Below are 20,963 nucleotides of genomic sequence, written 5' to 3' on the forward strand. Positions count from 1 at the left end.
CATAAATTGGCTTTATTTGATTCATCAACATAAAACTTTTGCTGTGGGTGCTGGGATTCGCAAGAAAAGCCTTGTGAAATATTCACAATGATACTCAAAACCTACTGAATTTCAAGTCTCCTGACAAACTCAGAACTCAGAACAGATTCATCAGAAGGTTCCCTAAGGTTTGCAACCTTTCCTGTTAATGGGGGCCCAGCTTCAAAAGAACCTGGAGCTATTTACAATTTTGCATTGAAGATGTGAAATTTGCTTTTGCACAAAGCCACATAAAAGACTGTTGTTTTGACTGCGTGTATGTCTACTCTGCAATCACAGAGTGGGGTTGCAGCTTGTGTAGTCCTACTGGAGTTAGCTTTAATCTAGCTAGCTCAGGTACTATATCAGCAAAGCCAAGGCAGCACGGGTTTCAGGGTGGGCTGAACCCTGAAGCCTGTGGGTAATTACTAGCAGGGCTAGCCCACACTGAAGTCTCTGCTGCTGCAGAGTCACTGCTCTGTTACCCAAGATAACTAGATTAAAGCTTGCTCAGGTATGTCTACATGAGCAACTGTCTGACTCTGTGATTGAAGTCCAAACACACCCTGAGTTTCACTTTGAGTTTTAGGGTTCATCTCAGCCTGAAATCCAGAGTGAAGCTAAAGGGTGTGTGTAGCGGGGTGACCTGGGACCTTAAAACAGTCCTGGGAGAGGGCTGGGGTAGGTGAAAAGCTAGGCTGATTAGGGGAAAGCAGCCACAGGTGGGGCCATGCCCCAGTCAGGTCACGGCTGGCCCTGTAAGAGGGCTGAGGGCCAGAGACTGGAAGAGAGTCTTTCTCTGGCTTTTTGAGAGAGAAGGACCTGGCTGCCTGGGAGCTGAGAAGGGTACCTAGGTAAACAGTGCTGGAGAAGGGCAGAGGAAGCTGAGGAGCTCCAGCCTGCAAAACCCCAGGCTGCAGGCCTTGATAAAGGGCCTACAAAAGGGGCTGCAGAGAGGCAGCCCAGAGATAGGCAAAGACAGCAGGTCCTAACTCCCTTGCAGATGATGAGTGGTTTACCAACTGCAGTCCACCCCAGGGAGCGAGGACTAGATGATGACTGGCAGTAGCCACTGAGGCAAGGTGGGGATAGACGGGGTTTCCCCTGGGAGGGAAGACCCAGAGACAGTGGGTTGCTGCTGGGGGCAGAACCCTGAAGTAGAGAGGCTTCGGGGTCCATGAAGGACACAGGGAGCCAGCGGCGGGAAAGACACCAGCCTGTAGAGGGTGCTCTGGGCTGGAAAGCGCTAATTCCCGAGGCAGCCAGCAGGAGGCGCCGCGCCAGTGAGTCGTCACTCTGCCACAGTGTGGAAGAAAAATAGAGGAAAACTGAAAAATAATTTTGAAGGATCCCTTGAGAAGTGAAAGAACTGAGCTTCACAAGAACTGTAATTGGAGGTATGTTCCTGATGATGCATGTGTGCGGTTAGCTACAACAACTGCATCTATATATTGCATATAAGCATGGATTGTTAGTGTTATGGAATACTGAGGTGAGACCATATCTCAGATACAGTAATTTCAAAGCATTCTGCATCAAGACTTTAGTGCCATGTAGCAACAAGCAGTGTTACTGAACTCTGAATTCTCTTTTTTAGGGGAAAAAGGTTGGTTCAACCCCTTATGACATATGAAGATTCAGAGTGTTCTTGCAGGATACTGTGTAGCAGAATCAGAATCAGACAAGACAATGACTATATCATATTTGAATATGGCTTCAAGACAAGATGGTTTTTTTCCCTACCATTCTCCTTAAATTAAAAATTATCTTTAAATCAAAACTTCATGGTTTCTACTTATTTACCTTTAACTGTTAGTTCACAAGAGCAGTTTTTGTTTATGAAGTGCTTAGACAGACCTTAATAAGGTCAAATATAATTTGGGGGGTTAACTGGTTTTTCTACAGATGGACATTCATATATAGAATTTCACTGGACATGTAAAAGTGTGGGCAAGGTTTTCAAGCTCTTTGGGAAAGTCAATTCATCAGTGACTGTAGTCTTTTCCAGATGCATATTCCACAGCTTTAAAAAATTCACTCCCAGTGAATGAGCAGTAAGGGCTAAATAAGGAGAGGGAGAAGATGGATAAAGAATACATAGACCCCCCCCCAAAAAGTTATCTTTGTCTGTTTTTCATCCACAGAGACAGATAGTCCTCAATATTAGTATGCAGAAAGATTCAAATTGAAAACCAAAAAATATATTGCATAAAATAATCTTTTTGAATCAATAGAATTTTTTTATATAAAGTCAAAAAAATGGTGGCAGATCACCAAAGGGTGAAATCTGACATCTTCATATTGTAAATTGAAGCAATACACTTAATACATCAGCCTTGCAGCAGCTGGAGTATTTGCATTCTAGCAAATGGACACCTGATGGCAGCACATTATAACACCAACACTGTTCACAATTGCTCCGTCTTTAATACAGTAGTGCTTTTAAAATCTGAATGGATAATGCCATGTTTATAAATGCAATAATAATATTCTGAATGTTCCATGTGTAACCACATGAGTTGGAAACAAATATTCTGCATGCTTTTCTGTTCTGAATACTACATGGTATTAACATATACAAAGCCCCACTTCTTACTCATACATACCCTTTGTTTAAGTAATGTTAAATGTCTGATTGAATTAATTTGCTTTTTTGCGATTTTCTAAGTTTCAACTGATACTCCTTTGTACTTAGGTCATCAGCATAGAATGAGACCTTGAGGCTGACTCAACTCATCACTAATACTGCATAACAGTTCCAAGAAATGAATGCAGTCCAAGATTGCCAGGAAACTATGCTGCTTCTTCTCAAACTAGGATCTGGCCACAGTGAGCCATGTGTTTGTCACCTCCAGATAGGATGATTGTAACACCATATTTTGTGTTGAAAGGAGAAAACACACAAGTCCAGTTATTAAAACAACAGCCCCATCCTGAGCAATATCTGCACTTTCCAGGGCTCCCAGTTTGCTTTCCGTGTCAATTCAAGGCTGTGGTTTTCATCCCTCATGGGTTGGGTACTAGCTACATCACACCCCACTCTTCATTCTCAACCTAACAAGACAGCTCACAGAACAATGTTTCTGACAAACTTATAGGAGGGAGGTAAGGCATGCTCTGTTGAGGAACTCCCCTCGTGAAACAGCCACTGGAGAGGATAAGACTTAGCCCAAGTTTAACCCCTTTTTAGAGCTCATAACTGAGACTCAACATTTTGCAGAAGTCTTCAGTCGAAAACCAAAACCAAGGAGTGACAGAGAATGACAAGACAGACACTTCAGTGGTCTTACTCCATCTTTATACAGCTTTAAGGGAAAGCTTAATCAGACCTTTGGTTTACTTGTGAATGTCTCTGTTTTGGTCAGTTCTGATCACTTCTGTATAGCAATTTGTTTTTTGGTTACATTTACTTTGTATATAGGATTTTGCTACCAGAAAAAATATAATGCCTCAGAGATGTTGAGGGGTCATACAACATGTATAAGGGCAAAAGAGTATTTGCTTTCAAACATCCTGGGTCACTGACCCAAAAGACCCACATGGTTTATTACTATGTAAACAGTTAGGAACTTTAAAACGTAGATCTTTCATGAGATGGAATATTATAATATATCATATCTATTAGCTAATAATCCTCCAGAAGGTGGAATGAATTGTGTCCGTTCTGCTGCCATTCAGGTACCTACAGAGATAGGATTTTCCTTAGTTCTCAGTGTTTACCTAACTGTGCTCCCACTGAAATCAATAGTGAAACTCCCTTTGACTTCAACAGCAGCAGAGATAGGTCACCTCTGACAGTTTTTAAAAGTCTTACCCTAGGTGCCTATATGGAAGCAGCAATTATATGGGTGTCCAGATCACACCCCCGAAGTCCACACCAGCTGTGCCCAAATGTTCTCCAGCTGAAAGCTGCATTATCTATTTGCCTGGAGCCCAAAGGCTGCACCTAATGTGCATAAAATGGAACAGAATTGCAGCTGTCCCCATTTTTAATATGGAAGCAGGGCTCATGGCCACATCATATGATATAGCCTGGCAGTTTATATCAACTGTATTCTGAAAGCTGTAGCCTCAGCAAGCTACAACAACATATTAAACATGAGAGCACCCATGTGCAGAATAGTAAAACTGTGGATTGCATTTGGTTCATATGCCAGACACTGGCCACTTCTGATATTCATGATATGGCCCATATGACTTCTGATTAAATGTTATATAACTGACACAACATAAAATGCACAATACCTTAATTTCTTGCCTCCATCTGCAATTTTAGCTTTTAGAAGATATCCTTCTTTTTCCACTACCTGCAAGAAAGAATATTTATATCATAACCCTATATTTTATTAATATGAACCAATTTATTTAGTACATGCTACAAGACTCTGTATATAGAAATGTCTAGTGTTGTAGGAATTTATCACATTCATATTTTAGTTATCTATGGTCAGTTCCTTTCAAGTGCTGGCAAGTTATCTTTAATATCAATCAAATGTATAGTAATAAAATGGAAAAGAAACTCTGAACATTATATCTGAAAAAAACCTTTTTAAGTGCAAGTAAAGTTTCTGGTTATAAGTGAAACATTGGTTAAAATGTATCATATTGGTTCACTAATACATCTTAAGTTATATGAAATGTCTGTAGAAATTTTATATTTGCTTATAAGCTATGTAGGACGTATATGATCCTAGAGCCATAGCACCCTCTGCTGTGAAAACTTTAGCTCTTATAAGCTACCTAGGGTCAGGTATATGAATGGCAGACCTCCAAAAAATTATCTAATGAAGGTGCACGTCTATAGGTGGCACTTTTCCCTTTGAGTCAGTACTAACTCAAGACCATTGTAAGGTGCAAAAAGGCATTATGCTTTTAGAGGTGCTGTCTTTCCAATCAGATGTAATACAAAGGCCCTCACCTCTTGCAGCCATTAAAAGGTCACACTCAAATGGGAATTGTTTATGTTAATGTGAGGGCAGCATTTGTTCTTAAATTTACAATTGCACCAAAATGTTCTAGTGATATAACCCAGGGAAAGCACACTGTGAGTAGCTCATCACTGACACCACAATCTTGAGCTGGAATTACAAATGAAAACACCACAACTTGTATGTATCTACCAAAACTGGGCCAGAACCAAACTGGCCAGAGCACAAATAGTGTGTATGTGTATGTGAGAGAGATTTAAATCTCACCTTTGTAGTTCCCCAATCCCAGGGCTTCTCTGTGAAAGCCAGTTCTCCCTGTGTAGTGTTAAAGCAGCCTAAGGATTGCTCTAAATTACACTAGGCTGCAACACTGAAAGGGGGCCAAAATTGCAGTTGAGGATTGGCAGAGTACAGGGGCATCCTGGGTCACTCCTCTCCTTGAACATCCCCCGCCGCACACACACTCACATACTCTTTTATTTGGTAAACCAGCAGCAAGGAAATTCAGTAGTGTAAGAATTCCTATGTCAGATTGATGTCACTAGATGATCGTCCTTATACTTGGGAGATTGAGGGGTTAGTTTCACCAACTTTTTGGCCAGATTATGATGGTAGTGCAACAAAAACTAACCACACCTTATTGAAGGAGTTGGGCAAATGTTTTAGTGTATGTTGAAGAAACTTTTATTTTGGCCTTCAGCTAAATCACCGTGACCTGTGAATCCATCAGATTGCACTAGCTAAACAGGATCCCATTGGGTTAGTACTTGGAAAAGAGCATGAAAGGAACACATAAATGGTGTCGGAAGGGAGACTAGTGATTTAGAAGATGACTGTCTTCACCTTCAGTCACTTATGAAGTAATGTCCCAGGAGGATGCTGGTTAACTTCATATAGTCTCTGCTGAGCCATCACAGCTCAGGGTGGAGCAGATGATTTCCTAAAAACTGTCATAGGTTTTAGCCTTTTGCAGGGTTATATATAGCAATAGAAAACATGTTTTATATATAAGGGAGGATTATAAAATCAAATATACAAGTCTGTTTTTACTGTACAAAAATATGACTATATAAACAGAATGGTGTATACAATGGCACCCAAAGGGTACTTCAGTTTCTCATGAGAGTTTTAGTTTGGAATATACAATACTGTATACACTGCATATACATACATGCTTGTACATGCACACTGAAAACCTGTATGCTTACAGACAACATTTTGGGTGATAGCCTCATCTGAACATGTAGAAAAGGCACACACAAATTCCTATAACTTGCACTTATTCCATTTATAGCTTCCAAGGCCAGAAGAGTCCATTGGGATTATCTGGCCTGTCCTTCTGTATAGCACAGCCCATAGAACTTCCCCAAAATAATTCCTAGAGCATGTATTTTAGAAAAACATCCAATACTGATTTAAAAATTTACCACATCCCTTGTTGGATGTTCCATGCAAATCCTTGGGTGTCAATATGGAGTGTAGAGAAAAAAACATTTAGGACTACAGGCACTGTTCGCCAGAATCACATCATCATTCCATCTAACTAGAGAAGGGAGAATAATTTCAGATAAAGTAAGAACTAACGCCAATATCCTCCTACTTTTCAATCATACTTATAACAACCCCTTGGATCATTTTCCATCCCTTCTCATCCTTCAATTTTTGTTGCTTTACACTTCTGGTGTGTAGTCAGGGCCAGCGGAGCTAAATGTCAGATGAGAAGGTTATTCTCTGAATGTTTCCATCCATCTGGAAATGGCAGCTGGGAGGAGCTTTTACTAATCAACAAGTTGTTGATCACTTCCCCAAACCAGATCCAAATTTTGATCATTTCAAGGTTTGCCCATCACTATATCTAGATTGGTATTATATTTGAACACAAATAGAAGCAATGTTGAATTTCAATACTCAGTTTGAACAATCCCTATCTTGAAATTTGGGGGATTTAAGAACAGGACTCATTTCCAGATTAGAACGTTGCTGCTCAGACCCTTCTCTATAACAATCCTGAACTGGAAGAGCAAATGAATACACCATCAAAACTGAGGGATCTAGGGAATTCAAATCCAAACTGCACAGCTGAAACCCATCTCGTTTTAACTTAGATGTCTAGTTCTAACCAGGGCCGGCTCTAGCCATTTCGCCACCCCAAGGACGGCGGCACGCTGCTGGGGGCGCTCTGCCACTCGCCGGTCCCGCGGTTCCAGTGAACCTCTTGCAGGTGTCCCTGCGGAGGGTCCGCTGGTCCAGTGGCTCCAGTGGACCTCCTGCAGGTGTGCCTGTGGAAGCTCCACTGGAGCCGTGAGACCAGCGGACCCTCCGCAGGGATGCCTGCGGGAGGTCCACCGGAGCCGCGGGACCAGCGGACCCTCTGCAGGGACGCCTGCGGGAGGTCCACCGCAGCTGCCTGCTGCCCTCCCGGCAACCTGCAGAGCGCCCCTTGTGGCATGCCGCCCCAAGCACGCTCTTGGCGCACTGGGGCCTGGAGCTGGCCCTGGTTCTAACTTAGATATTTCAAAAACACAAGAACTAGTATTCCAATCTCATGGTTTATCCTGGCACTGGAAATCCTCCAGGTAATATTCAGAAGGCTCCTTATTTCTATATACGGTAGTTGCTTATACGCCTCTACCCTGATATAACATGACCTGATATAACACGAATTTGGCTATAACGTGGTAAAGCAGTGCTCCGGGGGAGGTGGGGGGGGGAGGCTGCGCACTCCAGCAGATGAAAGCAAGTTCAATATAATGCGGTTTCACCTATAATGCAGTAAGATTTTTTTGCTCCCGAGGATAGCGTTATATTGGGATAGAGGTGTATATTATTCTGATTTAATAAGTACAATGATTGCCTTTAAAAATATTACAGTTGTATTTGATAACTTGATGTTATCGCAGTATTCACTGATATTCCCCATAATTAGTACAGGGAATACCAAGGGAATACTGCAGTACCATTTTTTAGTTACTAAGGCAATTGAAAAGGTTTTAAAGGTACCACTCTTTCTATGTATATATACCGTATAAAGCAATATATGCACATGTATCGCAAAGTCCATCTGCTAATGTCCCTTATCTTGTCTTATGTGATTTCACAGAAATCCTTCTAGGACAATTCAGTTTATTCTTCCAGTCCTTCATCTGATGGATGACATGGGGTTACAAAATCATGAAATGTCCTTATAGTACTCTCTTTTCTTTCTGCCTCAGTGAATATCCATCATTTGTTTTTGAGTTGTTGACCTTCCTGCACCTTTCCAGCTGAGGAAAGGTTGAGAGAATAATCCAAAATACCCTGAAAGAATTAACATAAAAATAAGGTACTGGAAGCCTAGGGCTGCTTCTTTCTGTACTTAAAAAAGTATTAAATATGAAATTTATATATATACACACTTGTGTGTGTCTGTGTAGTGTGTATAATTGTGTGTAGCTATCACAGACAGGGATGTACACTCACATATTTCTATGTATTAATATATGCAAGAGTGAGGTGGTCTGCTAATGTTATTGGAAAACAGTATCAGAAAATATAATTAATACTATATCAGCTATGGTTTCCAAAGCTTTCCTGAACTGAATTATACATGGGAACTGGGCCAAATTCTGAAGACTTTAATCAGACAAAAGTCCCTTTGAAATCAATATCATTAGCTAGATGATTCTGGATTTTCATGTTAATGTTCTTTTAAAAAATATAATCTTTTAATTTGCCTCTGTTTTTCTACAGTAAAATTCTACAGGTAACTAATTATGTATAAAAAATTAAGTTAAAACACAGTAGCATGCGCAAAGGCACAAAATTGGCTTCACTCTTCTCAATATATATTTTTCTCTTCACTAAATCTCAAACATTACTAAAAACAAATCCACACCTAGTATGTTCCCTTAATTTTGCTTATTCTGCTAATCCAAACTAATATTTTTGGAAAAGAAATATAAGCAGTTAATTAACATCCAACTATTAGTATTGCTGAAATGTCAGCCTAGTGCTCCTGATTCAATAGCAAATTGAAATTGTATATCATTAATTAAAATGCTTTGTCATTTCTAACATTATAATTTCTATTAAGTAACAAATTTCCACACATTTTTACTTCTTTCTAACCCCTTAACATATTAAAGCATCCAGAGTGTCAAGTGTTCATCTATAAACACATACTATATTTCCATTAAAACCATTTAAAGTAAATAAGCAAAGCAATACATAGATTCTGTGATACAATTGCTTACCGTGTGTTCCTTTGGGCTAATGATGTCTGTGAGTATTAAGTTATGTTGGGAATGATTCCTTCTATGACGAGATATCTGAAAATATATTCATTTACGACTTAGAATCAGCTTGATATAATTGTACCAAATCAAACAAGGTTTACATGTTAAGGATAGACGGAAACAATCTGTTGACAGGATATGTGCAGTGTGTATATATGTATATGTGTATTTTATATATTAAAGAAAAATGAAGTTTTTGAAAACCTGGTTCCCACTGAGAATGAACAGACTTTAGGATCATTCCTAGTCCTAATGTTGCAATGCAACTTTGGCAAATTAAGCTAAAATCAACTGGCATATATATAAGCCTTCTGAGCTTATCTAGAACACTTCATTCACAGGATCTCAAAGCAGTTTAAAAAGATGGGTAGCATTATCCCCATTTTACAGATAGGGAAATTGAAGCACAGAGACGTTAATAATGAGCCCAAGGCCACATTGCAAGTCAGTGAGAGAAATAGGAGATACATTAGGTTCTTTTCCCAGTTCTAGTCTATCATGTTCCAGAAATTGTAATGGCTATCCCCAAGCCTTTCATGACTAAAAGGCTACATAAATATTTTGGTCCTGATTTTGCTGCTTGGATTGGGGCCTTAATTTCTTTCGGTCCCCTCTTTTTTTCCCAGGAGAAAAGTGTACAAAACTGTAATTGACAGAAGCATAACACATGACCCCAGGAAATTATCAGAGCTACATGAATCTTTCATAATGAACCTAAAACTCACCTGCATTCAGGTTTTCCTACAAACCTGAAACTCAGGCAAGTTACCCAAAGATATACCAGGTCTTTTTGTAAAAGTTGGTTGTGGTTTAATTTAGTTTTAATCACAAAAGAGGGTGAGTTACAGTTGGGAGTTGGAACCAAAACAAGACAAAAAATCAAATTTGGACTGAATTTTACTCCCCATAATCTATTCTCTTATTTCCTACTAAAACACAGTTAACAAAAAGCCATAATGTATTGTGTTTATGTTTAAATATCTGAATCTACCAATTGATCTTAATTAATCCGTAGGGCCTCCCTTAAAAAACAGTTAACCATATTATGATCCTATATTTTTCTGCACACTTTGCCTTCATGTTTATATGTAACATGACATTTAAAGCCCTGAAATCTATATCCCAGATAGAGCTCTGCTCTCCTAGTCAGAGCTAATGAGCTTAATGAATTACCAGTTATAAATTTAATACAAACATTTCAGATAAAGAGATAAACATTCTTCACAATTCAAAAGTTTCTCTGACCTATTTATAAAGAATATCACTTAACAATTTCATTAGGAGTGAGTAACAGCTGGTGACATGGCTGTGTCCTAAAGTGTTTTTCTCTCTTAATATTCTGCATCTTAAGCAATCGAGCCTTCATAAGAAATACTTTAGTTAGTGGCAGTCCCTCCTTTGGGGAAAAAAATGTCAGGCCACATTTTCTATATTTTGCAATCTTGTTTTCAGGAGTGTCATGTTTCTGTTTTATTAGCATGTAGGGTAAACAAGAATGATTTGCTGATGCTATTGAGAGAACTTCTAAGACTGTGGTCTTTCTATTTAGATTTTGGATTGAATTTAATATTAATGCGAACAGAGGCATGTGTATAAATTCAAAATAAATTAATTCAATTTATCTTTTTTTTCCTTATCTTCAGCATTACAAATCTAGAGACTATAGACTGAACAAGAGATATAACTAAACTATTCAGATCTAGATCATATAATTCTCTCTTACAGACCTCCATACCTAATTATTCTTTTACATATAACCAGGCATATTGCTAAATGTTTTTAAAAATATTATTTTCTCTCAGTCAAATTACATAAAAGGACACACCACTATTCCCTAAGGTCTACTTTATAGCAAACTAGTATTTAATGAGTGGCTCAGGAATCAAAATGTGGCTTTTTGTGGCCCTGCATACTTCTCTTGGGAGATCCACTGGACTGATCAGAGACCTTCTTTTGCTCTGGACTTGGGCACAATGGCCAGAGCAATGATAAGGGGAATGCTCTCCATCCTGTCTGACACATGTTAAAGAGAATGGGCAAGATCCATTCATATATACTTGAAGCAGCCAGAAATAAGGAAGAATGAATGGACAGAGAAAGAGAAAGGAGAACATCCTTCAATTCCTTACCATAAGCCATGATTAGTATGTGGGGAATGGGATGTGGAAAGGAGAGAGACAGAACACAAGAACTGCCATGCTGGGTCAGACCAATTGCCCATCTACACACCTGTCTCCAGTAATGGCTCATACCAGAGCTTCAAGGGGAGTGGACAGGACAGAGCAGTTTGAGTGATTCATCCCATGATTCCTCTTCTGGCTTCTGACAGTAGAGGTTTAGAGTCTCACTAAGCATGAGGTTGGGTCCTTGACCAGCCTGGCTAATAGCCATTGATGAACTTCTCCATGAACTCATCCAGTTCTTTTTTGAACCCAGTTATATTTTTGGTCTTTACAACATCCTGTGACAATGAAAAAACAACAAGAAGTCCTTTTGGCACCTTAGAGACCAACATATTTATTTGGGCATAATCTTTCATGGGCTAAAACCCACTTCATCAGATGCATGGAGTGAAAAAAAAACAGTAAGCAGAATATATATTATAGCACATGAAAAGATGGGAGTTGCCTTACCAAGTAGGGGGTCAGTGCTAACGAACCAATTCAATTAAGGTGGAAGTGGCCTATTCTCAACAGGTGATAAGCAGGGGTGAATACCAAAGGAGGGAAAATTACTTTTGTAGTGATAACGAGGCCAATGTAATCAAGGTGGTCCCTTTCAAACAGTTGACAATTAGGTGTGAGTATCAGCAAAGGGAAAATTACTTTTTATAGTGACCCACCCCCTCCCAGTCTTTATTCAGGCCTAATTTGATGGTGTCCAGTTTGCAAATTAATTCAAATTCTGCAGTTTCTCTTTGGAGTCTGTTTTTGAAGTTTTTTTTGTTGAAGAATTGCCACTTTTACATCTGTTATTGAGGATCCAGGGAGATTGAAGTGTTCTCTTACTGGTTTTTGAATGTTACAGTTCTTAATATCTGATTTGTGTCCATTTATTCTTTTGTGTAGAGACTGTCTGGTTGGCCAATAACCATGGCAGAGGGTCATTGCTGGCACATGGTGGCATATATCACATTGGTACATGTGCAGGTGAACTCTCATCCTTTCATGTGCTATAATATATATTCTGCTTACTGTTTTTTTCACTCCATGCATCTGATTAAGTGGGTTTTAGCCCACGAAAGTTTATGCTCAAATAAATTTGTTAGTCTCTAAGGTGCCACAAGGACTCCTCGTTGTTTTTGCTGATACAGACTAACATGGCTACCACTCTGAAACCTGTCACCATGACAATGAGTTACACAGGCTAATTGTGCATTGTGTCAAAAAGTACTTTCTCTTGTTTGTATTAAACATGCTACCTATTCATTTCATCAGGTGACCTCTGATTCTAGTGTTATGTGAAGGAGTAAATACTTCCTTATTCACTTTTTTCATACCATTCATGATTTTATAGACCTCTGTCGTATCCCTGCTTAGTCCACTCTTTTCTAACCTGAACAGCAGTGATGTTTTTAGTCTTTCCTTGTATGGAAGCCATTCCATACCATTGATCATCTTTGGTACCCTTCTCTGAACATTTTACAGTTCCACTCTACCCTTTTTGAGATGAAGCAACAAGAACTGCACACAAGGTATGGGCATATCATGGATTTACATAGTGGCATTGTATTTTGCAGTCTACCTACCCTCCACTCATCTGGTACAGAGGTTTTTTCAGCAGCAGGTTACATACTACAGTTAGTAGTCTTACTAATTCATATTTGAGTTCCTTCAGAACTACCAGCTGGTCCTGGTGACTAATTACACTTGATCTTAGCTCCCAAAGAGCCGAGAAGCAATTTGTTCTGAAACTTCTTCTACTGATACATTAATATGGGATAGTATTTCAGTTTTGTCACCCAAAAGGATAGCTCCAGTGTGGGTATTTCCTGCACATTCTCTGCTGTGAAGACAGGCAAACAGACTGACAGAAGATACTGCATTAAAAAATTTTCCAGAAAGCAACACAACAATTGCCAGTTCCAGATATAGATTACTTCCTTTTCCCATTATTATATTCATTAAAAATCTTCATTGTGAATGCAGCACCAGAAATAGTAATGGAAACTGAATGTATGTTGTGGAAATGATACCCAAGTTTCTGCAAAAGTAGAAAATATGAAATCATGTTAAGCACTAATAGTGGATTCCAGTGTAACTCAGACAAGAACCTCCTTCAGCCACCAGAACTGAATCTAGATCTAGACTTTGAACCTGTGGCCTCTCTCTATAGTGAATCAAGCCAAACCAACACTTTCATTAGAAAACTCCCCAAACATCTGGCTCTCAAATGAAATGAAAGAAAACTTTAAACAAAGTTTTTTTTCTGTTCTTTGTAATTCATAGTGAGCATTTGGTTTAGGGGTAGTGCCATCCTTTTATTCAGATCTTCATAAATTGAATCAAAGCATCTTGACAGAAACTCCCAACAGATATAAAGGCATACTGTGGAGATTTGTCTAAAAACTCATCAGAACAGAAATATTTAAAGCAGTTTACTGGTCACATTACATCGCTGCTTCCCAAATATACTTATAGTCAGTAGGAATCTGTTCCAAACAGGACCACTTGATTGACAGAGGGCTGCTTTGGAAACAAAATTTACAAATTAATCCCCGATTTTACATTATGTAAAATACTGAAAATCTAGGTGATTACTAACAACTGTATGGGGCACATTATAAGAGTTATGCACATACACCTAGAGAAGGATTCACTCCATTAATTTGATTCCAAGATATTCTTGTTTTATAGGTAAACAATAAGGGGCATGATTTAGGATTTCAGCATCCCAATACCATTATCTTAATAAAGTCAAGCTGAACCTAAACAGTATCTGTCATAACACCTCTATCGCATCCCATACTGTGTTATGAAAGGCAGAGATTTATAAGAGTAGTTCTAAAAAGGAATCTCAAGGAAAGTCATCTTATCAGCAGTTTTCTGATTTGATGAACATTCTTCAGTCAGCAACAATGTCACCTGCAGTATTAAAAATCCACTCAGAGAACGCCTGCAAGTCCGTGGGCAAGTCTGGTTTTGTTAAATTCAGCCTCAGCAACTTCTTCTCCCCTCCCACCCCCCAAGTTAGCTAAAGGGTATCCCTCTACTACTGGAGTTATTCTAGCATCTAAGAACTGATCCAGTGTCATACTTTCTGCAAACACACAGAGCCTCCATAAAATATGCCTGCTATCCCAGTAGGGACTGATAACTCCCTTACAACTACTATTTTAACATAATTAATTTAATTTAAATAAAATACCTGTGAACTTTTATAATGACTTGATCTCTAATGTAATTTCCTTCTGTGCTCCCATTTGTTCTCAAGGTGTTTTCTAAAAATAATATACTTAGTTTTGGGGTTTCACTCTGATTGTGTGCTGATAGACCAATCCTAGCAAAACACAACTTGTTGCTAGTTATTCTCTTATCACAGTAGGACCCAGATCCTAAAAAGGGACCTTGGGACTCAGTATTCACACTAGAAATCTGATTCTAATCTGACTCATCTTGACAATGAACAGAAACATACTCTGATCTTTGTGTCTAACCAAAACTAACCAAGACAGCAGGGATTTCAAATATCGACTCCTCCTAACTGCTCAAGCACACTCTACAAAGAATTATTACCTCGAATTATCTGCTGAATCATCATGAACAAGTGAATTCCAGATAATTGCAAGAGGTTTGTGGATAATTCACAAAAAGAAAAAAGAGATTACATTTGTTGCATAAATTATTCACTGTGAATTATTCACCCAACAAGCTCTACTTTGTAGCAAACTGCCAGAATCTCAGCCTGCAGACCACTAGGATTTCCCAAGCATAAAGCACTGATTTGGTTAACGGAGTTAAGATGATTTGCCTCTATAATTTCCTCCAAAATGCTTATCTCACACCACCAAGAAAGAGATTATTATGGATGTTTTAGTAAGTTTTCTGCAAGGATATTTTCACTCTCTCCAAGTTTTGACCTCCCTTTTAAGAGACTTCTCCAGGAGTTACGTCTATTATTTTACTGCATCAAACTAAAATTGTAACTTCCATAATGGAGAATCCCTTGTAAATACCCCAAATTGGAGACTGCACTTTGTAAGCTCTCTGGCATGTGCGTAAATGCTCTGCTGGATCAGGGTCAGAAGGTTCAGTGCACTGCAAGATTGAGCTTTCCAGCTACAGCTTCTATTTGCTGTACAAAACTAGCCACATAAACTTCTGTAACTCCCTTCATACAACAAAGGAAGGGCAAGTAATACTGATTCAATGATGTCCAGTCACTCAGATACCACAGAGATGGGAAGCTCCTAGACAGAGAGGTATGGTAATTTAAAGTCAATTTCTAATAGCATCATCTGTGGACAAATGTTAAACACCGTAGCATTTAAATTTACTACTATTAAATGTACAAATAAAATATATTTTAACATTTAAGACCCATTCTTAGGCGTTATGGGACAAACCACCACCTCTGTGAAGGTTTCAGAGTAGCAGCTGTGTTAGTCTGTATCCGCAAAAAGAACAAGAGTACATGTGGCACCTTAGAGACTAACAAATTTATTTCAGCATGAGGATCTGCATCTGATCATGTGCATCTGAAGAAGTGAGCTGTAGCTCATGAAAGCTCATGCTGAAATAAATTTGTTAGTCTCTAAGGTGCCACAAGTACTCTTGTTCTTTTTGCATCTCTGTGAAGGGATCCTTTACGGAATTTTCCGCCACCTCCTAGTCATCTGGAATATTTTAGCAGGATTCCATCCCTAATCATTCCATCAGATGAGGATGACCCACACAATTAAGAGATGGCTCCTGCACTCTCCCTGGAATCAGCAAGTCCCCAGGGTCTGATAACTTCGGCACCAGCTCCAAGGCCCTTGTAGCACTGCCAAATTTCCTCATAGCATAACTCCAAGAGAACTCCATTGGAGTCACCCTCTCAGGACTATCCATGCACTTGCTTCTCTAGGGTCTCCATGTAAAGAGGAGACGGGACTTTCCTCAGGTAGAGAGGGTGACAGAAATCATTATGCAACCGAAGGCTGGATTAACTTTTTGTCCTGCCTTTTCCATATGGATTCATGGGAAGAGGGAAGAATGATCTATGTCACTTGAATCTTGCCCTCACCTCTCCCCATGATGTTTCTAGCCTTCCCCTCTCCCATGAACAGAGGCTGCACAGGTTACAGAGGGGGTAGAGGTACGGTGCCATGGAAGTGACTAAGACCTCTCTACAAAGGAATAAGGATTTTCCTGGAGGGAACTTTTGTATGCCAGCTAGGAGCCAGAATCTGCCTGTACGTCACTTAATAAGGAAACCATTTCACAGTCCTCACACATTTGAGTACATTACATATTGTCACCAGAATCTGTACACTCAAGAAAAAAGAGGTTTGTGTTACAGTCCCTCTGCATGTCTTCTTCGAGCACACTGCCCTCTACATTCAGTTCAGATCTCTTGAGTGTGAGAGAGTAATGATAATGATTTTGTTTCCCTTGACCTCTTGATCACATATAAATCAGAGTCCTATAAACCTTTTCCACACTGAGAGGGTCCTCCTTCGTATTCAAGCATATAAAGGTACATATTTTATATCATGGCAATTTAATAGAAAAGAGAGTACTCTACAGGATTAGGGTTTATTCTGGATAAGCCTCCTAACAGTTAATTTACTCACAATGTAACTACATTTATTCAGCTGCTTTGGTCAATAGGAGTAAGAATACAAAAATGTTCAAATCCTAGGTTAAATTTGGGTCAATCCTTAAAGTGTACTGGATGACAATATGAGCAGTAATTATGGGTTCTATTCTAAAACATGGGGTTCACTGAAACTGTCATATTTCTCCCTAAAGTTCTTGCTGGACTGTCTAACTGATATTTTTGTCTCTTATAATTATTTCAGGAACTCCTCTTCTTCCTATATCAGGCATTATTCAAATCCCAGCCCAGACTATGATCCTTTTGCACCTCTCTGGCAGTGCAAAGGTTAAAGCAGGCCCAGTTGGGAAAATGACAATGTCCCTGTCCTGAGGGAGTCCCCATCTCACAAAGCAGACTCTAAATCACTCTTTTCTACCCTCCTCTGGTTTAGGAACCATGTCCAGATCATGCATGGTGAAGAAGGCACAGTCTCCAAGGGCTGTTACCAGTCTATGTAAGGTAGTGAACCCCTAAGGCTTCTTTAATTTATGTCAGGGCTATTTCGGTTCCAGTCAGCCCTGGGGGTTGAAGAAGCATATAGATGGTACAGCCATATTTCCCGCTGCCCCCTATTTTCTTCACCCTGTGCCTCTAAAGTAGGCCCAAAGGTCAAGATCTAAATCGACATTAAATATAATACAGGTTGGTTGCACAGATAACCATTTCAGTCAGTGAACCAATAAGTAACCTGAGAGGTAAGGGGAGCTTTTTATGTTTTGATATCCATTTTTTCCTGGTATTATATACTGTAGATGTTATACACTTCAATACATTATATTCCTCTAGTGAAAACAAGTCAAAATACATTAATAATACACATGTATTCATAAATCAGCCCTCTTCAGCTTGCCTTTCTATTGTTCATAAGATCTCTAATACCTTTGGTTAGTACTGCAGTAGTAGGAGATACCATGCTGTTCTTAAATATTGCAGGTGTTTTGGGTTGGATAGTACTTTAGTGAAACTGGATATGAAACAGAAGCAACAGGAGGATCACCAAGGGAATAGAGTCCTCAATAATAGTTTGGTACACGTTGCCTTCACCTGTCACATGTGTAGCTCTGCATTTCTTGATGTTATTTCCATAAGAGCAGCAGCTCATGTGAGTTGTTAAAAACAAAAAGCAACTGTATACTTTCTGTCCAATTTATTATTTTAATTAAAACAACAAAGTAGATAAAGAAGAAATGTATGGTCTCCATGAAAGAACCCAGTATGTTTAATTCATTATATCAGCTATTCTCAACTGAAGTTGCTCTCCAAAATGGTAGTCTCAAGGCAGATGGGCAGACAGAGTCCTTAAAAATTGAAAGCTACATGTACAAAAACCAATTATATAACAGTTGCACTACAAACTGAATGCATTACAGTAGTACTTTAATATAATTTCTGTAAGCATTGCCTTATTGGAAGAAAAACAATTAATAATAATGTCACGGTGCTATAGATCTGCAAGTACTATATACTCATATATATCTCTGTGTAAGAAGATTCTTAATACTACAAGACCTACAAACATACGCCATTCTAGTAGATACTTTGTTAATATATCTCTTTATCTTGCCCACCTAATTCATTCTCCCAGAGTTAGACAAGCCAAAAGCTCACCTTATGCTACTGCAGAAGCAATTTTTATTTTTGAAGGTTAATCCAACTCAGCAGGATTTATGGATGGCACTTTTCCTTGGTCGTAGGCATGTTGGCTCAGGCCAGACAGCTGTTTGGACATTCTCCACTGGGAATCTTGCCCTCAACACCCACAGTCGATGCACATACATGGTCTACTGGCTGCCTACTTCCATGCCCATCTGTTCAGATGGCATAGTGCCCATTCACAAGTTCGCTGGATCCTTGCCCTTAGTGTGTAGGTGCCAGGCAATGATGGGCTTAGATGGGCAGCCTGAAAAATACTGCAAGTGATCATTTTTTTTCCTGTAGGAAGTCCTTCCTCTGTTATAGCACTGCAGCATGGATACCACATGCTACCCTACGCTTAATCACACCTGTGGACATTTATGTGCCAAAAAAAAAAAAACATAACAAGGACTACTGAAAAAGGAAAAGACAGGAAGATGCAGAGAGATCACAAAGACTCTTCTCGGAGATTGACAGGTTGTGCTGAAACCACTACCTTGGCTATCCAACTGCATTGGGACTGTCAAAAGATTTTTAACACAGGTACATAGCCAATTTTACTGTACAGCAAAAAAAAAAAGCAGTCTCACAGAAAACAATAGCATTAATAAAAGTGACTAGTAAAGAAGCCAATTCAATAGAGCTCACATTTTAAATTGCTACTCCTTCTTTGCAAAGTCAAAAACCTGCAGCAATAGAATAAACCCATATAAACCTTATAAATAACAAGCTGTGTGTTGTCCTTTAACAAGGGCAACATATAAAAAGGGATTTTGTCCATGTTCTTTAGGACTGAGAAAAAACCTGAGATTGTAGATGTTATAGTAAAAAGCAATTCTATTAACAATAAAACATCATTTTCTTCTCAAAGACAGACTTTAGTTTATAGTAGATTAACACACAGTAGAAGTTTATGACTTTAATGTAGCAAATAGTTTATTTGACAAATAAAACCTTTTTCTGTTTGTGAATTATCCACACAGACTTTATGTTTTTTACAAATATATTGGTCAAATAATTTCAATAGCAAACACTTTATGCAAATATATTTCAGCCCAGGGCCAATTTGAAAATATTCTCAACAACTATATTTTCACCTAATTGTTATTTGTTGCGCAAGATTAGTCACCAAAATCACATTGTATTTTTTCTGTTCCCTGACTAGATGACTGAAACTTTTAAAAAACAGGAGGAAGGAAATATGTGATTTCAAAATGAGATTATTTTCAAATGAATATTCTAAGACTCTTGCTTTCAGCCAGCATTCTTGAAAAAAAAAAATCACACACACACACATAAATAATTGGAAAAATCATTAAATGGATTGCATATATCATGATAGCATATTCATATATTAATTTTAATTAGTGTTTGTGAATATTTTTTGCACTATGCATGAATCACCAGTTCCAAAGATTACAAATGCTTGTTGGCAGATGGAACAGAGACATAAGAAATATAGTCATGGCTGGATCTGCACCCTGGACTGGGACTCTAGATGCAGTCAGAAAGTAGTGGAAGACTGTGGCTAACTTAGGGCTGGCCTACACTGGGATCTTACTGCTATGCAGTTTGATTAAAGAGGACTATTTATATAATTGATATTACCTCTGTTATACAAGTACCATAAATCTTGTACAAAGCATATCATGTAAGGTGTCAATGGAAAAGTTATGATTTACTAAGTATGATTACCCTGTTTATATGCATGTATCCAGGGCCGGCGCTTCCATTTAGGCAACCTAGGCAGTTGCCTCGGGCGCCAGAATTTGGGAGGGCGGCGATCCGGCGGCGGGGGGTCCTTCCGCTCTCTGGGTCGTCATCGGCAATTCTGCAGCGGGTCCTTCACTTGCTCCGGGACCAGCCACCGAAGTGCCCCAAAGACCGGAAGCGCGGAAGGACCCCCCCACGGCAGAATTGCTGCCAACGACCGGGAGCGCGGAAGGACCTCCGCCTAGGGCGCCAAAAACCCTGGCGCCGCTCCTGCAGGTATCATTTTTGTATCTGAATTATGAATGTTGGCTATGTACTTGTATCATAAACCTAAGTGTCACCAGAATACAACACATCAGAATTTACATTAGGGCTAGACAGCTATGTGTTGATGGCCTATCATGGACACTCCACTCTCACTATGGGCCATTGAAGAAACTCTTCCTGTCCAGATAGCAATTCCTGAGGATGCCTCAGAAAGCAAGGAGTTAGTGGCCACCCCCTGTGATTCAGCAACACATGTAAGGGTATGTGATATTTTCATGTGACCCTGGACTCCATCTGGGCCAGTAAGTTTCCACAGACAGGGGCT

The 20,963-nt window shown here is 39.2% G+C and overlaps 1 protein-coding gene across 5 annotated transcripts in view; it reads right to left on the reverse strand.

Moving 5' to 3' along the window:
• The window catches only part of ARHGAP15 (Rho GTPase activating protein 15), a 469,173-nt gene that overhangs the window by 384,047 nt on the left and 64,163 nt on the right, over positions 1-20,963 (reverse strand). For 4 of the 5 annotated variants that reach the window (XM_030580810.1, XM_030580807.1, XM_030580809.1 and 1 more), the window contains 2 exons: positions 9,179-9,253; positions 4,264-4,325 (listed from right to left, as the gene is read on the reverse strand). In XM_030580810.1, the coding sequence (XP_030436670.1) occupies positions 4,264-4,325; positions 9,179-9,253 (137 nt within the window). The remainder of the gene's footprint in view (positions 1-4,263; positions 4,326-9,178; positions 9,254-20,963) is intronic. The other variant, XM_030580811.1, reaches the window with a different exon arrangement.

The sequence above is a fragment of the Gopherus evgoodei genome, chromosome 11 (assembly GCF_007399415.2).
Source record: "Gopherus evgoodei ecotype Sinaloan lineage chromosome 11, rGopEvg1_v1.p, whole genome shotgun sequence".
Taxonomy (NCBI): domain Eukaryota; kingdom Metazoa; phylum Chordata; order Testudines; family Testudinidae; genus Gopherus; species Gopherus evgoodei.